This window comes from Epinephelus fuscoguttatus, linkage group LG10 (genome assembly GCF_011397635.1).
Source record: "Epinephelus fuscoguttatus linkage group LG10, E.fuscoguttatus.final_Chr_v1".
In the NCBI taxonomy this organism is placed as follows: Eukaryota; Metazoa; Chordata; class Actinopteri; order Perciformes; family Serranidae; genus Epinephelus; species Epinephelus fuscoguttatus.
The window spans coordinates 43,202,590-43,228,189 of NC_064761.1; the positions used below are offsets into that span (position 1 = coordinate 43,202,590).

Genomic DNA, 25,600 nt, shown 5'->3' on the forward strand with positions numbered 1-25,600 from the left:
AATAAATAGGATTAAATAATATACATAGGCACAAAGCTGGTGTGCAAATAATTCGAAATAAATAGACAAAGAAATTAATGAAAAAATAAATATTGATAAAATAAAAAATAAAAGTCAGCTGGTAATGCTCAAGATCGACATGCCAACCTAACCTTGTCTGCATCCTACAAGATCATTGGTCCACAGGGGGAGCCACAGCCATCGGTCGCATTTTAGCCATTTTGAAGCATTTTTCTGTTGTTATAGCGCCACCCAGTTGCCAATTAGAGTTAAATTTCTCCAGTCACCTTGAGGCGTCCTGTTCTACATATCTACCAAGTTTAGTAAAAATCCATATGGCGGTTAGGCCTAGATAAGAAATGAGCTCTCTAGCGCCCCCATTTTGTTTGATGGGCTCAATAATGGAGGGGTCCCCTCAGATTATGTGTGGTCATATGCCTACAAAGTTGCGTGGTGATGGGTGAAACCCTTGAGATGTTCTACACCTTTATGTGATGAGCCACGCCCTCCGCAATATTCATTGCCTTATAGAAGCTCAGTTTTAGGAAGTTTTCCAACTTTTGCCAAGAGGGAACTTTAGATATTGCTCTCTAGATTATGTTCACCCAGTTTCATGCAGATCGCTCAAACTTCCTAGGAAGAGATCCATTTGAAGTGTTTTTCAAAAAATTCAAAATGGTGGAAAATCTATATAAGCGGAAGTTATGGGTTCTTGAGGCAAATGTGTTCCTCATGAGGAGAGGCATCTCTGTGCAAAGTTTCATGTCTCTACGACATACGGGGCATGAGATATGCCCATTCAAAGTTTGACATTTCAATGGGTTGCTATAGCGCCCCCCTTTGGCCAATTGATGTAATATTGCTTCATTGGCATCCTCCCATGACCCTCTACCACTGTGCCAAATTTCACATGGATTGACCAAGTCAGTGAGGAGAAAAACGTGGAACACACACACACACACACACACACACACACACACACACACACACACACACACACACACACAGAGTTTTCGTCATTATACAGTAAGATTGTACAGTGGGCCTGTTATAACTTTGTCACTTGAATGTGGGATAGCAGCTTCACTAGGGAGGGAAAAGAGCTGTTGAACTACTTGTATTAACAGCAGACTGAATACTTAAACCTACAGAAGCCTGATGCATTTATTTGAGAAAAACATATTTGCCCTGTTTCTCTGAATTAACAAGATCATTATCTGAGGAAAGTTTTTTATGGAAAATAAATCTGAAAACTCTGCTTTGTAGCAGGTCACTAGCCTTTCCTCAGATTCATGTATATGATTTTGGATGTAACTTTTTTATTGTCAGTGGACTGAATACTGACCTGGTGGCTCCCAACCTGGGGGTCCTGACCCCCACTAGGGGTCACCAAAGCTTCACAGGTGTCGCAAGGCCTTCTTGATTTTAAGGGGTGTAAGAGAACTGTTTTAAAATTTACAGTAGGCCTACATTTTATATGAATTCTGAGAAGGGAATCAAGATGTAAACCTTTTAAAACATCTCACAGGGTAAGGTCACAGTGAACACCTGAGTGAACAAGAGCTATATTCACAGAGTATTAATTATAAATTTAATTAAATTAAAAACTGATTGTAAAAAAATATACAATAGAAAAAGAGCACTGTATATAAAGAATTACTAAAAATATCAGGAAAACTCCCTGATGAAAATAATCTGCTGTTAATCACTGTTTGGATCAGTTGTACAGTCTGTCAGTTGTACTGTTATTATTATTGAATATAATATGAAACAGCCATAAAATGTATCACTCATCACTCAATAATGGAAAAGGGGTCAATTTAAGGAAAAAGACTGGGAAGCACTGCTCTATGTGAAAGTGTGACGCATTCACTTGAGAACAAATATGTGCCCTGTTGTCAACAAGATAATTATCATCAAGAAAATTCTGGGAAAGTTGTTTGTGAAAAAAATCGGCTTTGTTTTTTCTGGAATAAGAGATTATTATCTCAGAATTATGAGAAAAGTTTTTATTGAAAAAAGAAAAACAAAGATAATAATCTTGTAAATTCCTGAATTTCCTGAATTGAGAATATCATTTTATTTATTCACAAAAAGAAAAGGCAAGGAAATGAGAGCAGCTCCATAAATGTGTGGCAGCCACTGATAAAACACTTACCCAGTGATTTAAGGGACTTAATTCAAAGAAGAAGCACCGCAGAAATTCACCTTAAGAATGATTTGCCTGGAAACAACAGTGCATTAGTGTGTAAAATGAATAATGTGTGTGCATATGATTATAGAGGCACCATTACAACCCCCAATGCACTTTAAATGTTCTATTTTATTTTATTTTATTTTCATTTTCATTTTCATTTTCATTTTTATTTTATTTTATTTTATTTTATTTATATTGTTCGGTTATTATTCATTTGTTGATTTATTTATTCTTGCTTGTAATACTGATGTATTTAAAGTATTATTTGTATGTGTATTATCATATCAAGCTCAGGACTGTTACAAAAATGTTGATATTATAATTGGGGGGAAAAAATCATAAAATTTTAATATCCAGAAACAAAAAAAACGAGGAGAACATTTTTTCCATTAAATATTTGTCAGATAATAATCTAGTTAATTCAGGAAAATAAGTGAATGCTTTCCACTTCCTTCGTAACCAACCAAAACAGGCTTTCTTTTATGAAATGTAATGAATAATAAACATTTAACTGTGTTTCTTTTCCTTGTGTTTATCCATCAGTGATGACAGAGGAGCCATTTGATCATTTCACTGGTCTGACTGTATACAGTTTGTCCAGATTACGGGGGCGTACATTAATCGCAGATCGCGCTCGCTGATTGGCTACAGCGATATTTATCAGCCGTCAATCTTCACAGATCTCAACGCTGATTGGTTACTGCCTGCATCACCCTCCCTTCATTTCATCCCGAGCCTGCAAGCACGTCAACGTCAAAGAACTAAGAAGCTGCGCCATTCTCGTACATTTTACGTCCTTTTAACAGCGCAAAGGCCGTCACGGCTCCCGTAGTGTACGTATTTGACGTTAGAGAGCTACCTCTTGGCAGCAGGTGAGGTCAAATGCGGAGGAAAGGAGTGGAAGAGGTTTGCTGACAGGTGGAGGCAAATATAGCTTTAAGCTAAAGAGGAACAAATGGACGAGAGTAAAACGGCACTGACGGAGAGCCTCGTAATATGGGTGAGTTTTATTTGACATCTTAGCGTGACGGGAAGGTGTCGCCTGGTACGAGGGAACCATGGAGGCGGTTTGGTTTACCTGTTTGTAGGTGGTGGGGGTGGGGGTGGGGGTGTCAGCGAAAACACTCAACAGCCGAGAGAAGTCAATGAAACGTGACGGAGAGACGGTTTTAATTCAACGGTCGTCACATAACCGTTATGACGGAGATTAACGTCAGTTTCAGCTGTTATTAGTTTAATAATATGCTGCATGCTAACTAAGTGAGCAGCAGGGTTAGCTAATACACATAAAGTTACCAGGTAAAGACACAAAGACAGCAGTATTCTGTAGTTTGGTCGATCCTCGTCGACTGCTAATCCAATTAACCGGGATATATTCGTGTAATGTCGCTCTTATTAACCTTATGTAACTGATGAAGCTAATGTTAACAGTTAAGTGCCCTCATTTAGCAACAGCTGCTGCCTTCACCTGCTCCTCTCCATGGGTGTGAATCAGCGGTTTGTTTCCTTGTTTCATTAGATCTAAGTCCTGTATCGAAGCCACATCAGTTACCTTGTTGAACAACAGTGTCACTGTCTCACGACTTAATAAGAGGTGAGATAAGTTAGCCTGCCACAGGTACATCCCAGAAACCTGTGTGTCCAACTAGGGAAAAGGAAACACTTCCCAGTCAAAGACATTTCCTTTCCATTCAGTTAAATATTATACTTAAGTAAAAGCAGTGATACCTCAGTGTAATCTCTCACAAGTAAATGTTCTGCACTTAAAATCTTGCTTAAAGTGACTCTTACCTTTCTGGAAATTTTACACTTTTCTTTATTTATGCTATTAATAAGCTATTTATACACATTTCTTATGTGTGCATATTTTACTTTTATTTGTTTTTTAGACAACACGCCTCTGATTTTTTATTTCTATATTTATACGTAGGCCTACTTTATATATTGTCTTATGAATTGTCGCATAATGCATTCTTGCATACTTATTTCTATAATAATAATATCTATAATGCCTATATGCCTATGCATCTGGTAACGGTTAGGCTTTCAGCAATTTTATACACTGCTGCGTTTCTTAATCTATAACAGCAGGCTATAACATAATTCATTACTGAATTATATATTTTTTTTTAACAATTAAAACTAGAAATATTGCGATTATTTTGACAGGTATTGCAGTTGCGATATGAGTTGCGATTTTAGTGGGAATGATTATTTTTGCTGTTTATTTTCATTGAAAAAATATAAAACTAATGATATGATTTTTACTGGGGTCTGTACCAAACATCTGGGAAATGATTTGTAGCCTGTGGCCTCTGTGTAGCACCCCAATATTTCATTTATACAGTTTTTTTGTGACATGTTTTACCTTTATCAAAAAATTGCAGTTCCTGTAATTTGGATATTAAACGTGGGCCATAGTGCGATTTCGATAATATTCTGATTACTCAATAATTGTGCAGCCCTAGTAACAATCTGAATCTACAAACTAGTAACTAAAGCTGTCAAATAACTGTAGTGGAGTAAAAGTATTTACAAGTACCTTGAAGTTGTACTTAAAGAACAGTACGCAGTTACATTCCACCACAGGAAGCCAGACACATAACTATAAAAGCTGTCCTCAAACAGTGGATTTACTTTTAATATAAGATGTCAGTGTTTCCATTTGATGGTTCATTTTGAAATAACACTGTCACTGGCTGATGGGAGTGAATGTCAGAGTGGCAGCCTTTGGAGAGGTTTTGTTATCACTGCAAACTGCAGTTTGTGTACAGGACACGGTTTGGCAGTTTGTGTTTGAGTAAAAGGGATGTCAGCCCAGGTCGTTACACCTACCTTACATCGTGGCTGCCACTTGAATTATTCACACCTTCAAAGCCTTTGTCTTTATCGTGGTGTCTTTGCCACTTTTATCTGCAGTCCAATCTGTCATCCCTGTCCTCCATTGTCTCCGCTCCTCCCTCGTAGTGGTTTGAATGCAAGTACACAGCACCTCAGCACATCTGCAGTGTTGTGGAGTAAATCTCCAGTGACAGCTTGCTGAATGCAGTGTGCTTCTGCATGTCACCACCTCCCCAACAGTGTTTTATTCCCCCGTGGAGTGTTGACCAGTCCCCATGATGATGCTGTATTTTGTGCCTCTCAGCTGCAGACCTTCAACACTGCTGCACCCTGCAGAACAGTGGAGGAGCTGACCACTGGAGCGGCAATATCTCAGGCACTGAATCAAATGTGAGGAAACACACACACACACACACACACACACACACACACACACACACACACACAGGAATACAACATATACTGTAGGTCGTCCAGATCTGCCCCATTAATCATGATATCTGGCTCCTCTGCTGATACAGTATTTATTCAGAGCCAGTCTGGTATGGGTCAGATAATTCACATCACATGTGGCCTTGGCAAAAAAGCTCACTTAAAGGATTTTGTTTGTCACTTATTCAGGGAAAATTGTTGTTTATGGTGTAAAACACTGAAGCACAAATGCTATTGGATGGTTAATTTCTGGTTCTCTTTTTTGTGCAAACCTTTTTTCATTTCTATAGATAATGAAATGGAGATCAAACAACAACGTCTTGTTTTTAAATTCACCAATCAGCGCAAGTAGTGATTCAAAAAGGTCTAATGTAGTGGAAGGAGATAAGACGCTCTCCTCAGACAGCAACCTTGAGACTTCACAATGCACCAAAGCTACAGTAGAGAGGCATGTTGTGTTATGACTAAGTGCTGAGACTTTGTGAGAGACAAAAACTCTCTCTACGTTGCTTTTACTATCACTGCAGAAAAAAAAAATAGTGCAAGTAAAAGAAGGCTGAGAGAAAGCAAACCGCAACATTCAGTATTATCTAGAAGAATCTGACCTTGAACGACACACAGTCGCTGAGAAGTCACGTGTTGATGAGCTGTTGTTCCCATCTGTGTGCTGCAGAGACCCAGCATGGTTCACTGATGGATGGCTCGGCCGTATAAAAACAGATGTTGAGGAAAACTGGAGACTGAAGGTACAGAGCAGTGTTGTCCTCCCCGTCCCCCTCTCTGACTTCTCTCTTCATGTTTTGCTGACCCCCCCCTCCACGTGTGCTAAATCCTGTGTTTGCTTCAACCCTGCCAATCTGTCCTTGACACTGACCTCCTGCCTGCCCCGGGGGTGCTGCTCCTGGCTTAGCCCGCACTCTGACCCCACGTTCTGACTCCTCTGGTGAAATGTGTACATGTATGTTTGTCTAAATGTGTCAGCTGTATGTAATGTAATTCAAAAAGAAAGTGCACGCTGTTCTCGATCCCTCTGTTTCACTCTGTTTCCCCTGTTGCTGTCTTTCATCCTCAGTCTTTCACAGAAGACATTTTGACATGCCGCAGTAGGAAACACACAATAATAAAATGAATAGCGGCTCAGTTCCATTTAGGTGCCTCAGTTTAAAGGTCCTTGTGTTGTGTATGCAGGGCTTACTGGGACAGTAGTAGAAAAGAACCACCATTAATGTTATTAATAACCTTGTCACCAGAAACAAGTCAAAATGTCTGCTGAGCAAAAGGCATGTTTTCACTGTGTACATTTGAAAAGTCTTGATTTTTATTATGGCATGAATATAAATTATGTTTGAAGTGAATCTCTTGTGATTTTGTCGAGGGATGCACGTTAATATCAGTACATCATCACTAATGTCGACTTTAAAATGAACTATTAGAATCGGCCAACGTGTTTTTTCTTATTTTACACAATGCATGAATATGACTAATATGATGTTGATTCCACGACAGAAGAGACTTAATGATGACTTATATTAGCATTGGTTACCGGCCAAATAAGTTGTTATATATCAACAAATAAATCCAGTATCGTGCATCCATAATTTGTCCCCTTGGTCCCAGTTTTGATGATAAACTAAGTTCCTAACATTTTATAATCTTGTGTGTGATCTCAGATGAACAACCTGAAGAAGATCCTTCAGATGGTGGTTGATTATTATAACGAGGTAGGTTGTGGTCCTGTACAGTATTCTCCTTGTGTTTGCACAGTTGACAGGTTATTTAACACCTACTGTGTGTAACAGGCGGACTCGTGCGTGTTTGTTCAGTTCATGTGAGAGTTGTAGTATGCACTGTTGACATAGCGCCCAACCCCAGGAGCCTAGTGCGCTGTTAAGATCAAAACAAACATCGCGCAGTTTAAGCCTGATACTCAGTACATCCACAGTGGAGTTGTAAAGCCAGCAATTTATATCCACTTTGCTGCAACACACAAGTGACATATTTATTCAATAATTCCTGTATGCTTACCATACAAGATAAGACTTAAAAATACTTTTAAAAGGCACAGTCTGACACATGTGAGGACAACGTGGGTTTTTAGTGACAGACTGTAAGATTTAGCAAAGACTTGGGATCTTGCAGGGTCACTGTTTGCAAGACTACAACTTGATACCTTTAGAGATTCCCATCCTACTCCTGGTGAAAACTATTAGGCCAAAGTCCCATTAAGAAAAATAACATATAAACAACTCCTAAAAAAATATCTTCTTTAAAAAAGATGTAAGATTTCTCACTATAGTAAGTGCTGGTTGGTGGATCAGATACATGCCGAATTAAACACGGACTCTTATTCACTCTACAACCCAAGCTTATTCATGTTCTTGCGCTCTCCCAGAATCACGTTCGTGTTTACTGTCTACCTGGTTTGCTGCCTCCTGTTTGGTGCGGGAGAGAATGGTTGTTCACAATCTTCACGTAATTAAACTCCAGTATTTACATGAGCAAAGACTAAAAACTTAAAATAAAATTCAACATGTTAAATTTTGTCATGAAGGACTAACTTAAGACGGCTCAGACTGAGTTTTGGACCACCTTACACCAAATGATTGAGATCATGGAGGTGTGCCACAGCTCTAGTAAAACTCTCATGATTTCATTACAACACTGGAAATTTGTCTGCAACAGTAAAATTGCTTGTGAAGTTGTTTGGCGTCAGGCCGGCATTAGTCTACCATGAGCATGTAAAATCAGTGCCGTTTCACTCACTGTTTTCTTTGTTCCACCAGGTCTTAGCCCAGGAAATCTCAGACTTCCCTTTGCCAGATCTGGCCCAGGTGGCAGAGCATTCGGACCCCGTGGAGCTGGGGAGGCTGCTGCAGCTTGTACTGGGCTGTGCTGTCAAGTGTGAGCGTAAACAAGGTATGTGACCGCTTCTGTGTTCGGCACAATTTTGTGTACACAAATTAGACACAAACAGATATCTGCAGTATGTGTGTGGTGTACAGAGTAGAGAGAAAAGGAATTGTCCATCAGAATCCAGTTGGGTTAAGGCCCGTCGGCTGAACAATGTTTAATTATTGCCCTGCCAAGTCTCTGACAAAGGCAGAGTCCATCAGAGAGCCTCGCGGGGAAATCAATGTCGGTAGTGTTACATTTGGAAGTGGGATGCCAGTGCTGAAAAATGATGAATGCTGCAGTCAGCGTGTGTAGTTCATGAATCTCTCATTCTGTTTACAGAATACATTCAGATCATCATGACCTTGGAGGAGTCTGTGCAGCACGTTGTAATGACAGCCATCCAGGAGGTCAGTCCATCTTAACACCAAGTGTCTCCCTCACTCAGATTAGAGATGTTAAAGATATCCAGTACAGCTTAGCTCAGCAGTTGTACATTTTTGATAACTGTAGCTGTGTCAAAGGCACAGTAGTTGTTGGTGGGGGGCAGAGGGCATACTGCTTGTGTTCAGGTAAAATAGGTGGAGGCTTTGCAGCTATTCTAATGAGTGTGTGTGATCCATAAACCCATTTTTCCTCTCCAGCTCATGAGTAAAGAGATCATGGCCCCATTTGGAGCAGAACCATCAGGGGACTTGGAACAGCAGGTCAGTGTTATTACGACAGAGACTCCCAGCTGGGAAATCTCCTTTGTGTTTGAACAGAGTTGGTACTGTCTGCTGTGTGAAGGCCTTTACACACCAAGGCTGTGTTTTTCTCTTGTGTCTTTTTAATCCATCATCAGATAGAAATGATTGCACACAGGAACCTTGCACACTGAGTCCAATGCATTTTATTGTTCTGTTTTTTTCCAAAAAATTCTCAGTACAAAACAAAATGGAAAGACACATTTGCTCCCTTGCTTCTCTCCACTGGAGGCACCTCCCTGCCTGTCACCACTCTCTCCTCCTTTCACCTCCTCTCTACCTGAAGTGGCTGAGCTGTCCTCTCTCTCTGTCTCTGTCACTTTCTTTTTCTCTGTCTGCATGTGCTCTTCGGCCTCCTTTTCATCCTCCTCTTTGTCGTCGCCATCCACCTGAATATTACTATCTCACCTGTTGTAGGCTTTCTGAGTCACAAAATAATACTGTGCACTTCCTCTCTTTTGTTGCAAATGTATGTGTCTCCTGCAGGTCACATTTGTTTTTCACTGCCTCTTTGTCATACAACGCTCTAAAGGGTTTTGATGGATGCAAAAAAACTGCAGATAATTGAACCTGTTCTGAAAACTCTGATGGATGAATTTTCGGAGTTTCGGAGTTGGTGTGTAAATGTGTTTGACTGAACATGAGGTCATATTTATTTTTCAACGTGCAATGATTTTGGATGAAAAATAAGGACTTGGTGTGTAAAGGTCTTTATTCTCTAACCAAGGGAATTTAAATTGTGTGATAATAAAATTATTTATTATAATTACTAGTCCATACCCACTGAGTGTGTTTGGGATACAGGTCATAGGAAATTGCAGATTAAATAGTCAACTGAACCCTTTAAGAAGAGCAATGTATTCAGACAGAGTTTTTGTGAATTTGATAGTATGATTGCTTTGTTGAAAGTACAGTAGATTGACCACGTCAGTGAGGAGAAAAACGTGGAACAGACACACACACAGAATTTTCGTCATTATATAGTGAGATAACCTAAATCACTCCAAAAAGAACAAAACAAGAATCCCTGAAAAGTACATAACATTCAAACATTAATGTAATGATTCAAATGATTTAAAACAGCTTATTTTGTATCACCAACAGTCATACAGCCTACAGGTGAATTTATTATGATATATGTTGGAGACAGTAGATCCTCACCTCTTGAGAGGCAGTACTAGGCTTGAGCGGTATCACAGTATTAAGGTATACTGAGGTATTTCGAAATCCCAGAGGTATGATTTTAAATACTAGTAAAACTTACAGAGCTCCTCTTTTTGTTGAACTGATACAGAGACACTGTTGTTAAGGTGATGCAGTGCACAGCACAAGCCACCAGAGGTCAGTCTCTACTGGTGTAACAGGTAGCTGAGCTGAGAAAGATGGCGAGTGGTGGGGAGAATGTTACAGGCCTTGTAAAAAGCTGGTCAGCAAAGGCAGAGAGAAACAGCGAGCATGTGTTCACGTCTGACTCTGTGAAATACGGGTTTATTATGAACAAACCAGAGCTGGTGATTGTTGGAGCAAAGGAACAACGAACCAAGATGTTTTTTCTGAGTTTTGTTTCTTGCGGGTTTGAAAGTGTGTTCTATGATGAGGTAACAAGGAAATTATCGTAGTCTTAGTTTGGTGAAAGAGAGAAACAAGAAGTCAGAAGGTGTCTGTTGTTTTTTCTGTTTAATGAGGAAAATTGATGTAACGATGTTCCTCTTCTTCACATATGAGCTTGTGGAACGTAGGGAACTCGCTGCTCGCTACCCAAGCCTAGGCAGTACCTAGCAACTGAATGAAAAATGTAATTAATAATCAAAAAAGCTTGTTAACTCTCGGTTGGTTTGTCAGTTTATTAAAGGGAAATTTCGGTTTATTTCAACCCATCTCCTATCGTTCTAAATTTGTTTCAAGTGACTAGTGACATAGAAATAATAGTTAGCATGTTAGCCGTTAGCCTAGATACAGCCAGGGCGCATAGTAGCGTCAGACCTGTTAAAACGTAAGTGAACGGGCAACCTTCAAGTGCAAAGTTAGTCCACTAAACAAGCTTTTTTCCACAAAGACCGCCTCATATCGTTAGGATAAATGTCAGAGAACATATAGAAAACGACATGTAAACGTGTTGTCTTACCTTACCGGTGTGCTGCCATGTTTGTTGTTTACCATTTAACGTTAGCTAAGACTGCAACCGGTCCCATTCCTTGCAACAGAGGCATTCCTCTTCTGTGGGCACTGGGGCACAGCATTCACAGGTACACCACCAATCTCCAGAGCTACGCAGCCTTGCAGCAGCCACTCCTCCCCTCTCGTCCTCTACCTGTTGCGCCTCGCTCTCTCCTCTTCTGTTCTTCAATTTCACGAAGCTCTTCGTCAGTGTATTCTGGCTCAAATAAATAAGGGCGGCCATCAAACTCTGCAAAATCAAATTCGTCCTCCACAAAGTCGAAGTCTGGCAAAAAGTCAGCCATTATTCTATAAATCTTTCATAAAATAAATGAATGAACTTTTCAGGCTACTGTCCGGTTCTGCCTTCCAGCTGTTGCTGCTTGTTCTCGCGAGATTTCAGGCACGGTATGAGATCGCTGCTTGTTCTTGCGATATTTCGGCCGCGCTTTGGGAAGCAGAGCTAAACGGTAAACACACCATAAGGTAAGACAACTCTGAAGACCACCTAAATGTGAAATGTTAGTATATAGGCTTTCCACATCGAGAGTCGATGGCTGCCCTTATTTATTTGAGCCAGATTACACTGACGAAGAGCTTTGTGAAATTGAAGAATGGAGGAGGAGAGAGAGAGAGGCACAACAGGTAGAGGACGAGAGAGGAGGAATGGCTGCTGGAAGGATTTAGCTCTGGAGATTGGTGGTGTACCTGTGAATGCTGTGCCCCAGTGCCCACAGAAGAGGAATGCCTCTGTTGCAAGGAATGGGACTGGTTGCAGCCTTAGCTAAATGGTAAACAAACATGGCAGCACACCGGTAAGGTAAGATAGCACGTTTACATGTCGTTTTCTATATGTTCTCTGACATTTATCCTAACGATATGAGGTGGTCTTTGTGGAGAAAAAGCTTGTTTAGTGGACTAACTTTGCACTTGAAGTATGCGCGTTCACTTACGTTTTAACAGGTCTGACGCTACAGCTGTATCTAGGCTAACGGCTAACATGCTAACTATTATTTTTATGTTACTAGTCACTTGAAACAAATTTAGGACGATAGGAGACAGGTTGAAATAAACCGAAATTTCCCTTTAACTTAACCCGTCAGCTCTAATGTTCTGTATAAACTGCATAAGTCACCAGTCTAACATTCAGTCAGCATCTCAGCTAAAGTCAACATTACCATTTCAAAGGAGTCACTCCAACCTGGAGTATCCCATCACTGAGGCGTTTTATTCTCCTTGATCTGTTTGACCGCTGTGCAGAGAATCCCAGTGCTCGAATTTTGACTGTCACTGCACAGCTCCCTGAACAGGCAGAGGCTGGGCAGGATGAGTCCTCTGTAACAGGCTTGACATTGAGTAAAAATTGAACATGACTTTTCATAAAGAGGAGGTGACGGTTATAAAAGTGTGTTAAGACCATTTGAGCTTCCTGAGCAGCAGAGTGTTGCAGCAGAACCAGTCGATAAGTTGAAGTGAATGTACGTGTTAGTTAATTCTGCTTTTTCTTCAGCTGAAAAAAGCCCTGGAGGAACTCTCTGAACTTGTGGCAGAGAAGGAAGCATTAGCCCAGCGCTGTCAAGAGCTCGACGTACAGGTGAATACAAACTTATGCACACACTACATTAATATACATTGATGTGATGCATTTACAGCCGTCTAGCCTCAGTGCTTTCTGTAGGTTTACCGATATTCAGCTCTTTATGTCCACACACACACACACACACACACACACACACACACACACACACACACACGCATGCCTGTGGTACAGTATAAACAGGAGTTGTGTAATTCGCTGTGATGCTCGGGTCCATTGTCTGGAGCTGCTGTGGCAGAAGGACTGTGGGCTTAGAGTCTGGGCTCTGCTGGTCCCACTGTGGCACCCAGCCCATGCTCTGCTGCTGCTAGAAGGCCTCACTCTTTACTGTACAGGCAGGCTACATGTAGCACAGCCACTGATCAACTGTTCAACTGGACTCTCGACAGATTGATTTGTTCTGTCACCAGTCTTGCTCATCTCTCGCCGCAGCTAGGTAAGTCCAACATGGCTGACCATCCGACCAAACTAAACCCTTCTAAACCGGCTGCTCGAATATTAACTCTAACTCAGCTAACAGATGGCTCAGTCAGGATTCTGTTCGAGACGAGTCACGCAATGTGTTTCTGTTTGTAATATTTTGTGGTGATCCTCTAGTAATTCACCCGGGAACATCTGTCTGTCATAATAACCATTTTGTCATCTTCTTCTGGTAAAAGCAACGTTGCATTATTTTGTAATGCATATTGTTCTGTGTGAGACTGTAAGTATAGTTCATAGAATAAGAGTTAAAGATAGTTCAATTCCTGTGATAATGATGATCACATCTTGTTATCAATTACAGAAATGATTCCAAGCAAACTGAACACGAAGGCAACAATATGAATGATTGAAGTTTATTTTACCTGTGTGGGAAGTTATGTCCATTGTAACGCTCTATATAATATTATCATATTTTACTGCATAGAATATACACCAATCAGACATAACATCATGACCACTGACAGGTGAAGTGAATAACACTGATTATCTCCTCATCGTGGCACCTGTTGGTGGGTGGGATATATCAGGCAGCAAGTGAACGTTTTGTCCTCAAAGTTGATGTGTTAGAAGCAGGAGAAATGGGCAAGCATGAGGATTTGAGCGAGTTTGACAAGGACCAAATTGTGATAGTTTGACGACTGAGTCAGAGCATCGCCAAAACTGCAGTTCTTGTGGGATGCTCCCAGTCTGCAGTGGTCAGTATCTATCAAAAATGGTCCAGGGAAGGAACAGTGGTGAACCGGCGACAGGGTCATGGACGGCCAAGGCTCAGTGATGTACGTGGGGAGCGAAGGCTGGCCCGTGTGGTCTTATCCAGCAGACGAGCTACTGTGGCTCAAATTGCTAAAGAAGTTAATGCTGGTTCCACCGCTGAAAACGGCAACAATGGGCACGTGAGCATCAGAACTGGACCACAGAGAAATGGAAGAAGGCGTCCTGGTGTAATGAATTGCGTTTTCTTCAACATCACGTGCATGGCCGCGTGTGTGTGTGCGTCGCTTACCTGGGGAACACATGTCACCAGGATGCACTATGAGAAGAAGGTAAGCCGACGGAGGCAGTGTGATGTTTTGGGCAATGGTCTGCTGGGAAACCTTGGGTCCTGCCATCCATGTGGATGATACTTTGATACGTAGCACCTACCTAAGCACTGTTGCAGTCCTTGTTCACCCTTTCATGGAAACGGTATTCCCTGATGGCAGTGTCGTGGTTCAGGAATGGTTTGAGGAACACAACAACCAGTTTGAGGTGTTGCCTTGGCTTCCAAAATCCCCAGATCTCAATCCAATCTAGCATCTGTGGGATGTGCTGGACAAACAAGTCTGATCCATGGAGGTCCCACCTCGCAACTAACAGGACGTTAAGGATCTACTGCTAACGTCTTGGTGCCAGATACCACAGCACACCTTCAGAGGTCTAGTGGAGTCCATGCCTCAATGGGTCAGGACTGTTTTGGCAGCAAAAGGGGGGCCTACACAGTATAAGGCAGGTGGTCATAATGTTATGCCTGATCGATGTCAGAAAAATATTGTAACTTCAGTCATGATATTGGTTTGAACCATGTAGCTCTGCTGTCGTTAAAGGTTGTTTGTAGATATTTTGTATGCAGGATTTTTAAACAACGACGAGTTAATGTCCAACATCAGGGAAATGATGGGAGAGAAGTCAAACTAACTAACCGTGTATTAACATGTTTGCTTAAAGTGCACTTTGTCTGTGCTCTGCTGCCAGCATGGATTAACTGCACTGTTTGCTTTAACAGCTGGGAGAGGAAGAGAGTTGTCTGTCGGTGTGTCTTTTGATGCTCAGATGTGACTTTGCTGCTTTGCACGAAATAATTGACCAAAGAGAGATTTAACATCACAGTTTCTTTCTGCTGACTCGACACAAATATTGTGTTTGTATATTTAATTCACCTTAACTTTGTTCACATTGTGTCACTTGTAAGAGTCGGTCCAAACCTTATTGTACCTGGACAGGTGGCGGTTCTTCAGGAGGAACGGAACAGCTTGTTGGCTGAGAATGATGTCCTAACAGACCGAGCCAATCAGCTGGACACATTTGACGACCCAAGCACCCCCTCAGGAAGAAAACACAGCCAGCTGCAGCAACAGTTAGAGGCGCTGCAGGAAGAGAACTTCAGGTGGGTCTCGATCTGCTTAGCAACAACCTCGTTATGGGTGTAGAAGTCTTAACAGTTATGTGTATGTGCACGATTCAGGCTGGAGGCTGCCAAGGATGACTACCGGATCCACTGTGAAGAGTTGGAGAAGCAGCTGATCGAGGTTCAGCACCGTAATGACGAGCTCACCAGCCTGGCAGAAGAATCTCGAGCCCTCAAAGATGAACTGGACGTTCTGAGGTTTGTGTGGAATAAACAACCACTTTCTTTCTTCAGGGAGCAGCATACAAACATCTTTTGTTGCCTCTAAATGAGGAACTAGCTCTTCAGTTAGGTGGAGGAGGAAGGTCAGCTCATGATTTCACTGATTAGCCCCTCTCGTCTGGTTGAGGGTTTGTTAATCAGTGAAATTAGCTGATGTTTTGTTTGGCTGGAACAAAAATCAGCATTCAGATTTCTCTGCACTGACCTTGAGAGAGTAGCTTGACTCTTTGCATCAGTACTAAGAAAGAGAAGCAGGAAAACAATGTGGACACCCACTTTCCAAAATAAAGTACTCTACAAATTGTAACAGTTCTTCGTCTGTGCCAGTGGAGACCAGGGATCAGACCCTAAAGATAGAAAATTCCTTTTCTGAAAGCAGTTGGAGTCATAGTTCTTAGAAGAGAAGAGAGAAGTCCTGCACACTGTTCTTAAACTTGCAATAAACTTTATTGGAGATGCAGTATGATATGAGCTGTCAGACAGTTCCACAGGCTGAGTGCATTCAGCCAATTAGAGGGCACATCACACATTAAAAAATAGACCTTCCACAATCTACGGTGAACAGCAACTACATCAATTTACACACAAATGTGAATTACTGTAAATAAAACTCAAATCAGTGTATCTACAATCATCTCTTCTATAACGACACTAATAATAAAAGACTAATGGTAGATCTCAGTATCATGATTTCACTGTTTAGGCGACACCATGAATATACCTCTCAATAGGCAGTAAGTTACTATGATATAAAATAGCCCATCTAATCACTAGATGGGAAAGAAAATAGAAAATATGTGTTATGGAAAATTTCATAGAATCTCCCAGTTACATAGGATCGGCCTCACCTGAAGCCAGGCTCAGACCACACGAATTATAAAATCCCAACCAAATTTGACATCTGGTTGCAACACACAAACTTCACAGATGTTCCTCTTTTAATCTCAAACGTGCTCGCACTACAAGATTTGAAAATAATGTTGTATCACACACTGCAACATATTATTAAGATTGCAGTGGCAAAGGGAGCCTGAATGCACCGCCTCACATGATCTCATGGGGAAACAGGTGTAAACAAAACAGACTGAGGTGGTGCGGCAACGTGCTGTAATGGTAACAATGTTTTGCATTTAAAACAACAAAAGCAGAAGGCGAAAGAGTGTGGATGAGAAAATGGTTGGGTGGATGCAGTTAACACGGGTCTACTCTATTCATCGGTGAGAACTGTCAGTTTTAATACCTGATAACAGTAGTATGCTTGCTAACGCTAGCTTCAAGGGCTCGAATGTTTGCCATTGCATGGCAGCACCATCAGCTTCTTAGTACTGATGCAATCATAACTCTAATCATCCAGATTTCATATCTTAAATATCAGACATGTTTTTAATTATTGGGATGGCCCCAACAAGTCTGGGAGCAGTTCTGGAGGTTTAGGACTGTATCTGTAAACCTCTCACATCACCAGATAATCTGGGCTGAACATCAGTAACGACCAAGGGTCCAGACCGGATTTCTGCTCTGATATCAGGAGGGGTGATTTAGGGATGAATAGATGCAGAACTCCTGTAGTCTGAGCCTGGCTTGAGGAAGTGTCAGCTGTATCTGTCTGCTGAATGTTCTTTGTCCGCCAGTTTAACCTGATGAAGGTTTGACGATTGAAACGCTGTATGTCCAGTAAAGATTATTGTAAGTAAAAAAGACAGCGTGCACGTCTTCTCATGGGCCTTTACAGCTTTGTAAATTTACATAATTCATGTATTTATTTTGTATTCATATACTATGAATATAGGAACTGCTCAGACCGTGTGGTGATGTTGGAGGCTTCAGTGGATACATACAAACGTAAACTGGAGAATTTAGGCGATCTGAAGAGGCAGATGAAGCTGCTGGAGGAGAATAACATGACATACATGCACAACACTGTCAGCTTGGAGGAAGAACTGCGCAAGGCCAACGCTGCGCGTGCACAGCTCGAGACCTACAAGAGACAGGTAAATTATATGCAAAGCACAGTTGGTTTTTAAATGGAAACTCCACTTTGACAATTCCTATGTTACAGCTCTCACAGGGTACACATTTTATTTAATAGTATTTTCACATGCTGTCTCACAGGTCCAGGAGCTACACAGGAAGCTGTCGGAGGAGTCGAGGCGAGCAGATAACCTGGCCTTTGAGATGAAGAAGTTAGAGGAAAAGCATGAAACTGTAATGAAGGAGAAAGAGGTGTGGCAGTGTTTGAAATGTGTCAGGAGGACTCTGCAGAAGGATTTAGTTTACTCTAGCTGTAACATTTTTTACTAACATTTGAGCTGTTGCTTTAACACGTCTTCCCCTCCATTAGAGGATCATCATCGAGAGAGATTCTCTGAAGGAGATCAACGAGGAGCTGCGATGCACTCAGGCTCAACAGCACCAGCTCTCCCAAGCAGGTGTGTGACTGGATAGTCATGTCTGACAGTGAAAACGCTGCTTTGCCACTCTGACATTAACACGCACATGTTTATTTCATGTAGGGATGATTCCTTCTGGCAGCCCCAGCCACGATAATCTGGCAGCTGAATTAATCCCCATTGAGTACAGGTAATGCTTCTGACAGTAAAGAGCTTGTTTACTTCCTGCTTGAGTGTAACGTGGGAACACTGACCTTGTATGTGATGTTGTTCAGAGAAAAGTTCATCAGGCTGCAGCATGAGAACAAGATGCTGAGAGTGCAGCAGGAGGAGTATGAGAGGGAGAAGATCGCTGCACTGCAGACCCAGCTGGAGGAGGCACATAAGACACGTAGTGAACTGGACACTGAGAACAGGTTAGCAAAGTTGATCTCTCTTCGTAAGTCAGCAACAGGTCGATGTGATAGAAGTTCATTTTCTCCCTAGTTATTGACTGTTTGTTCTGTTTTTGCTTGTATTCTGAAAGACAATATTCCTACTAAGCTGTTTAGAAAATATTCACCAATATTCCTGTTTACATGCAGATATGCATACTCCCATTAACATGCTGTAGCATGTCGTTTATTGTGTCAAAATATTGAAAAGAGGTGCTTCAAGAGACGCTTCTTTGCGTCAATAATTGATTTTTTTTATTTTTTATTTTCCATCGTTCACGAACTTGCTCAACAGTGTCAACACAGACTCTCTTTTATTTCTTCAACCACCTTCTTGAAGAGGACGGCGTGGTGATATTTGCACATATCTTAAAACACATTAATATCCAAGACTTTCATTATGTTAAAAAGTATGTTTGTCTTTCTCTTGTGTGCCATCTCTACCCCATCCTTCAAAGTGTCAGCAAGTTGCTTTGTGTACAGCGTAGCCACTGATGACGCACAAAGCCGACTGTAAACAGGCCATGCGTCACAAGCTGCGGTAAAAACCCTAACGGAGATGTACATTCTGAATCCACTGTATACACGTTCAAAGAAAAATCTTAATACTTCATTTGGAAATAATTCAGAATATGCTGTTTACAGTACCAAACACTTGGAAGCTTTGAAGCATCATTCCTAACACGGACATTCAAATTCTAAATCAACATACGAATGCTGTGTAGCTTTTTTTCATGTCTATTCATTCTGTTTAAACCAGGTATTTTTGCACAGCTGCAGATAAAGATTAGGCTGCACTAATTATTAGTATTACATTATTTATAGAATTAGATTCCAGCTCTGGCTGCGTAGGATTGTTTCTGACTCGTGTGATCCAAACATTTCCAACAACTCCAGAGTGTTGCGGTCCTAAAGTGAGAATTTATCAAGGAAAATAGATGCAATCATTTCCAAAATTCACAATATATTTTTATCTAATGAAATATTCTTCTTCAGTCCATATGTGTTTAAATTTAGCCTTTCAAAAACAACATTTTCACTGCAGTCAACACACACAGAAGGAGGCTCACACCTGTATTAATGGGGCGGTCTAGCAGCATCTAATATGAAGAATTACTTAACTCAAATTGAGTAATTTTTTCAGGGTGATGATGTCATAAAATATAAATACAGACATTTTAAAACCTCAATAGAAGCTTTAAATGAAAAGGTACAGCCATAGTTCCTTCATGAATTTATTCCTTCACCAATGTTTCCTCGTCTTCACGGTGATCAATCTGCAGGTTGAGTCGAGAGCGGGTCAGTGAGCTGCAGCAGCAGGTGGAGGACCTCCAGAGGGCTCTGCAGAGTCAGGCGGCCAAACCTGATGATGTGAGTGTGCCAGGAGTGCTGGCATCCCGACAGAGAAAACATCCCTCAGAGTTAATCTTATTAAGCTGTTCAGACTTTGTGCTGGCACGGCATGACGGAAAGAAATCACATTTGTTTTTGTTTTCAGAATGTTAAACTGATTTAGAGGTACTTTTAAAAAAAAAAATGTTTATTTTTTGTTGTGCAATTAATGACTTTACCAAATGTAACCTTTGCACTGTGTCTGTAGAAGCTTTAAAATCTTTCTTTTCTGTTTTTCAGTCAAACCTGAAGCGGAAACTCGATGCACATATGTAAGTGTGACTTATGTGTCAGTTCTTGTGTGAATGTAGAGAGATGTAAAACTAGTGTGTGTGTTCTCCAGTAGAGGGAGGTAAAGAAGCAGCATTGTCTCCTCAGGGTCCAGCTGAACGAGGCTCAGGACGAAATCATGAAGAAGAAAGAGCTGCTGGAGGACCTTCAGCCTGACAACACGCAAACCTGTAAGCTTCAATCACATGACTAATTTTGGCAATATGACACCACTGATGTAGCCTCGTCTGCAGCGCTGCATCAATACACAACATCACAATATAACTGAAGTGAGACCTCATAACTTCTGTCTTGCGTCTAAGCCTTGAAGCTGGATGAGCTGATGGCTGCTCTGAAGAAGAAGGATGATGACATGAGGGCCATGGAGGAGAGGTACAAAATGTACCTGGAGAAAGCTCGCAATGTGAGTGCTAAGAGATCCATTTTGCTTTCATCCTTTTTTATTTTCAGATTTTATTCTAAGGGTGGGAGAGATATCAGTTATACTCGACGTATCACAGCTTGTACACAGCGTGTGTAAAATGATCATATTAGGAACATTGAGTTTAAATAGTTAGGTCATTTTTTTTTAAAACCACTGGCACGAAACCTGCTTTGGTCATTTTGGTTCTTTTGTTCTCTCCGACGGCTCTCTCACTCTTACAGACACAAAAAGGGATATAAGACTCAAACAGATATGACCACTCTTTCTCAGCTGTTTGGGCTGAGAAAGCCATGTGTAAGTAAGGTAAAGGAGGTTGTTGGGTTGGTGCGGGGAGCAGTGAGAGCTGGCATTAGGGGAGTGTCTCTGGGACGCCAGAGATCACTGTCTAGCCTCCTGGAGGTGTCGTGGGACCAACTAGACGAAACACTGGTGAAAGGAGGTTCCCACCTGATGACCCCAAAGACATGTTAGTTATCACTGCTCACTGGTCTGTATAGTTAAGCCTTGCCATAATAGCTTATCATAGGGCTTAGGAGGTTATTCACTGAGTGCTGATCCTTTCTCTAGAGCACACATTTCTTGTGTTTATTTGAATTCCCCTTCCCATCCAGATCAATCTTTCCTGGGCTGTTTTGGGTGAGCAGGAGAGACGTGCGTTTTTGTATCTGCAGAGCTCCAGGCTGCAACTACTTAGTCTCTTTTTGCAACCATGGAGCACCAGTGCAGCTTGCAAACGTTATAAATAAATAAATAACCTGGAGTGTTGTTAGTTTGCTTCCCGCTCACAGTGTATGAATCCTTATGTTTAGTGGAGCCACTGTAACGGTTGAATTTTTTGCTAAATGCTGACTATTGACCGCAAGCTTCAAGTTCACTTCCAGCCTGAGACGAGCCGTGGGTTTCAGAACAAAAGTGCTGCTTTTATTGATTTAATTCCAACAGCATTTTATTTAACTTTATTATAACAGTACTCATTTAACTTATTGTAATAGATAGATAGATAGAACTTTATTCATCCCCAAAGGAAATTCAACTTAATTTATACAGTAACAATACTTTATTTGACTGTGTTGTATCAGTGCTTTTATTTGGTAGATTAACTTTTTAGTAGTCGACAGTAGTTTAGAGGAGATTTCAAATATCATTGTATTACAATATAGCCTAAAAATATTGTGATATTATCGATAGACCATATCCCCCAGATGTTACTCAAATGTTATGTTGTTAATGGCATCCATTAAAACATGAAGTTGAGTCCAGTGATTTGATCCTGACTTCGGAACTGTTTATTCCTCTGTGCTTGTAGGTTATCCGTGCGTTGGATCCTAAACTAAATCCAGCCACTGCTGAGATCCAGGCTCTGAGGAACCAGTTAGCGGATCGGGACAAGCAGATTCTCAACTTGGAGGTAAATCTGCTTTTTGACTCGTTCACTGAACATGCAGTATTTTTTAAAAAGGGCTGTGTTTCAGACTCAACTCATGTTTGGTTGATTTGCCTCTGCAGCGTCAGTGTGAGCAGGCCAAACTCAGAGAGTATGAGGAGAAGCTGATCGTCACTGCGTGGTATAACAAGGTAAAATGAAATCAGATTATCGGATGTATATTCGGCCTTTTAAGACCTTACTGAAACTCTAAATTTGTCCCTCCTCAGAGTCTGAGCTTTCAGAAGCTGGCGATTGAATCACGTCTCGGTGGCTGCACCTCCTCCGTGCTGTCCCCCGGCCAGTCCTTCTTGTCCCAGCAGCGGCAAGTCTCAAACGCCCCACGCCGGGCGCTTTCCATCAGCGTGCCAGCCACTACCTCTAAGTAGACCTCATCAGAGAGCCAAATGTCTCACCTTTAATCAGTGAAGGGAAGAATACTCTTCTCCCAACAGTGAGCACTTAAGTGACCTTAAACACATCTGCTCTCAGCGCTTCAGGAGGGTCACGGACAAGCTGATTGGGATCAATGAGCACTTACTTTTCAAACAAATCCTTATAGGTCACATACCTGACGTTACAGCAAACTATCCCGTAATACACTGGCTACAGGCTGACCTTTCATAGAACAGACACCCACAACCTGTGTTCACCTCACTAGCTGAAGTAGCGCACACTGTCCCTTAATTCCCTTCTGCTCCGTGTGTTTGCTTTGCCAACTGCAGACTCGGCTGAATACTTGCTGTAATCAATCTAGCCTTCACTCTCTTACATCCTGTCACGCTGTGTACTTGAACAGGAAGAAGAGAAATGTAAATATATGCTTAACTGTTTTATTCAGAATTGGAGCCCATAATATATATGAATGTGATTTTTTTAAAAAGGGTTACTTGAATGCTAAAGCCAACTAACTTCAGATGATTGTTGATGTATAGAAAACAGAACCATCATACTATGCAGCTAAAGGAATACTTCACTCACAACACGATCAGTTGTGTATCACTTACTCTACTCACACTGTTACCATGAATTGGTGAAGAACACTTTGTTTTTCTCACGTGCCTCCACAGGGAACAAAGATTTCTTGATGAGTAAAAGGGGGCCTCATTTAACAACAGCAAAACAATATCAAAACATTAAACTCGTGCAGTATAATCCAGGTCTCATCGATCCAGTTATATACTCAGTGCTTCCCAAACACATGCATTTTTGCTCAAACTATTTAATCACTTCTGCATAAACAGTCTCACACAACTCTGCTCTTGCACTCCATTAGGCAGAGTTCAAACGCACATGCCTGCCCAGGCGCACTACTCATCCATCCATGTGTGAGACTGTTCTCTGATATAACAGTGAATACTTACTGTGACCGTGTTTAAAGATATTGAACATTGTGCGAAATATTGTCAAACAGCAGTTTCACTTCAAAAGAATCTGTGTCAGGAAACGTGTGGATGAATACACATGTAATGACAGTGAGAAGTAGACTGGCTGAATGTGGAATAACTGAGCCATACTAAGATATCTGAGGCTGTTCATCTGTTTTGTAAAGGGATGAACGTCTACCGAACGTACCTGTAATTCTTAAAAATATTGGAGCTGGTGGTACCTACAGGTTATTGTGCGATGGTTTTATTGGTTCGGCGCATCTGAGATCAAATTGGGCTGAATGTGGCCCATGAACTGAAATGAGTTTGACACCCCAGGTTTACGCGTATGTGTTTTAAAAGAAAAAATGCATGTGTTTGAGAAGTATTGATCGTACGACTAGATAAGTTAGACTTGGATTATACTGCCAGGTTGTGTTTAAGTTTGTAAATCGATGTTTTGATAAGTTTTGTTGTGGTCACTGAAAAAAAAACCTTTTTGCAAAACTCTCTCCAGGGTAAAGACTTTCAGAAACTGAGAACACTGAGTTTTTGTCTTTTAATGGCAGTGTGTGCTGTTAACTCCTTCGTCAGGCCTAACTTACATAAATGAACTGTTACTTTTCAACTTATTTGGGAACAGCAGTACCAGAATGCGCCACCAGAGGTCGCTGCTCCAGGTAGCCTTCCTGTAACAGCTGTTTTTCAGGCTGCTAATTGGCCAACATCATCCTCGTCGTGAGGTGTTAGGGTTATGGTTGTATCCCTGCTGTAGGTTTGGCATCTCCTGACAGCTCTTCAGTTGTGTTTTGCATTTTCATTTGGAGATTTCTTTCTAACAGTGCATCTGGACAAGATTCTTTTTGAGTTTTTGAGAACAAAGAATGGAGAAACCTTCTTTTCGAAAACACCCATGCTCATGTCGATTAGGCTTAGATTCCTTGTTTACTGTTAAGGCATGCGAGGCAAAGTGTTTGTCACAAATCCACCTAAACACGGTGTGTATAGATATACAAATGATCATTTTGTGGGTGAAGTATTCCTTTAAGGGGGAACTAATGTAATCACGCAGCAGACTGACTAAAAGACAGACGTGCTTCAGATTTCTTTGAGAAATGGATTGCTATATTTGGTGCTGGCCACCACCTGCTGTCAAGCATCAGACATCAGTCAGTTTACTAAAATGAAACAAGCACATCATGTAAAGCTGTGAAAATCCTATAAATCATATAAAGTGATCAACGTCTGAGGTGCTGCAACAACAAACCCTACACAAGAAATCCAGGACGAGTGTATCTCATGTATTTTCTATACTCCTAAAGTGTGATTTGACTTCCTTGCTGGCAGCATGCTCTAAATGAAAACTGGCAGGCCTTTCTATTCACTAAAGCTCTTGAGTAATCAAGTCTGTGAAGTTGTACAGCTGTAATGTAAACATGATTTAACACCAGCTTCTGATCCGAATGTCAGATCCAGGTTAAGCTTTCATCAGTACCTGCAAATTGTAACTTGAGAATTTTAATTGTAGTCGATATTGTATTTAATCATCGACGTTTTCAGGCTGTTTTAGTGTCAGTGGGAGTTCAGGGTGGAGAGCGCTGTTAGAAGCTGCTGTTCTCTTTGATATTGTGGGTTATTGGCTGTCCAACCCTCTTCAAGTTAAACTGCACTACTTTCACACCATGAAATGGCTGTTGATTGTCACTCTGTATGTTTGCATTAACACTAAAGAGGCATTCTGTTATGATGGTTTTGCCATTTGTGATCTATATGTCGAAGCGCTTTTATTTTCCTTTGCAGTGGATGATTCTCGTAGATTGCTGATTTAAAAGCAGTGTCATTTATATGATGATAAGTACAATCAAACGTAGAACAGCACAAGGTGTTGTATGTTTGTGTGTAAATGAAGAAAAGTTGAGGAAGGAAGTATGAATTTTCAGGAATTTAAGGAAAAATTAAAGCCTTTGGTTTTGTTGTGAGTAAATGAATAAATAAATAAATAAATCCTTTTTCTAAAAATGTGTTTTACGTCCAGTAGCATCAATCTCAGTTTGGGTCCAAAGATGAAAGAATGAAGGTGTATTCTGTCAAAAATCATGATGTGTGCACGGGCCAACTCTGTTCTGAGTCAGCCAGAATTATTATAAA

General features: G+C 41.1%; 1 protein-coding gene across 1 annotated transcript; it reads left to right on the forward strand.

Moving 5' to 3' along the window:
• Positions 1 to 3,055: 3,055 nt before the first annotated feature.
• On the forward strand, positions 3,056 to 25,471 carry hook1 (hook microtubule-tethering protein 1). The gene is made up of 22 exons (XM_049588155.1): positions 3,056 to 3,197; positions 5,343 to 5,428; positions 6,144 to 6,216; positions 7,141 to 7,191; positions 8,254 to 8,386; positions 8,705 to 8,772; positions 9,007 to 9,069; positions 12,776 to 12,859; positions 15,325 to 15,488; positions 15,567 to 15,707; positions 17,521 to 17,722; positions 17,844 to 17,954; positions 18,073 to 18,160; positions 18,245 to 18,311; positions 18,397 to 18,537; positions 19,839 to 19,926; positions 20,188 to 20,219; positions 20,326 to 20,408; positions 20,541 to 20,641; positions 21,969 to 22,070; positions 22,169 to 22,237; positions 22,316 to 25,471. The coding sequence occupies exons 1-22, from the start codon at positions 3,153 to 3,155 to the stop codon at positions 22,472 to 22,474; spliced, it is 2,151 nt and encodes a 716-aa protein (XP_049444112.1). The 5' UTR covers positions 3,056 to 3,152; the 3' UTR covers positions 22,475 to 25,471.
• Positions 25,472 to 25,600: the final 129 nt, after the last annotated feature.

What these genes read in the sequence shown, in the direction of transcription:
- hook1 (XM_049588155.1), top strand. Translation starts at nt 3,153, where the DNA reads ATGGACGAGAGTAAAACGGCACTGACGGAGAGCCTCGTAATATGG. An exon ending in CGGAGAGCCTCGTAATATGG is followed by an intron (nt 3,198 to 5,342) that starts GTGAGTTTTATT and finishes TGTGCCTCTCAG; the next exon opens with CTGCAGACCTTCAACACTGC. An exon ending in TCGAGACCTACAAGAGACAG is followed by an intron (nt 17,723 to 17,843) that starts GTAAATTATATG and finishes GCTGTCTCACAG; the next exon opens with GTCCAGGAGCTACACAGGAA.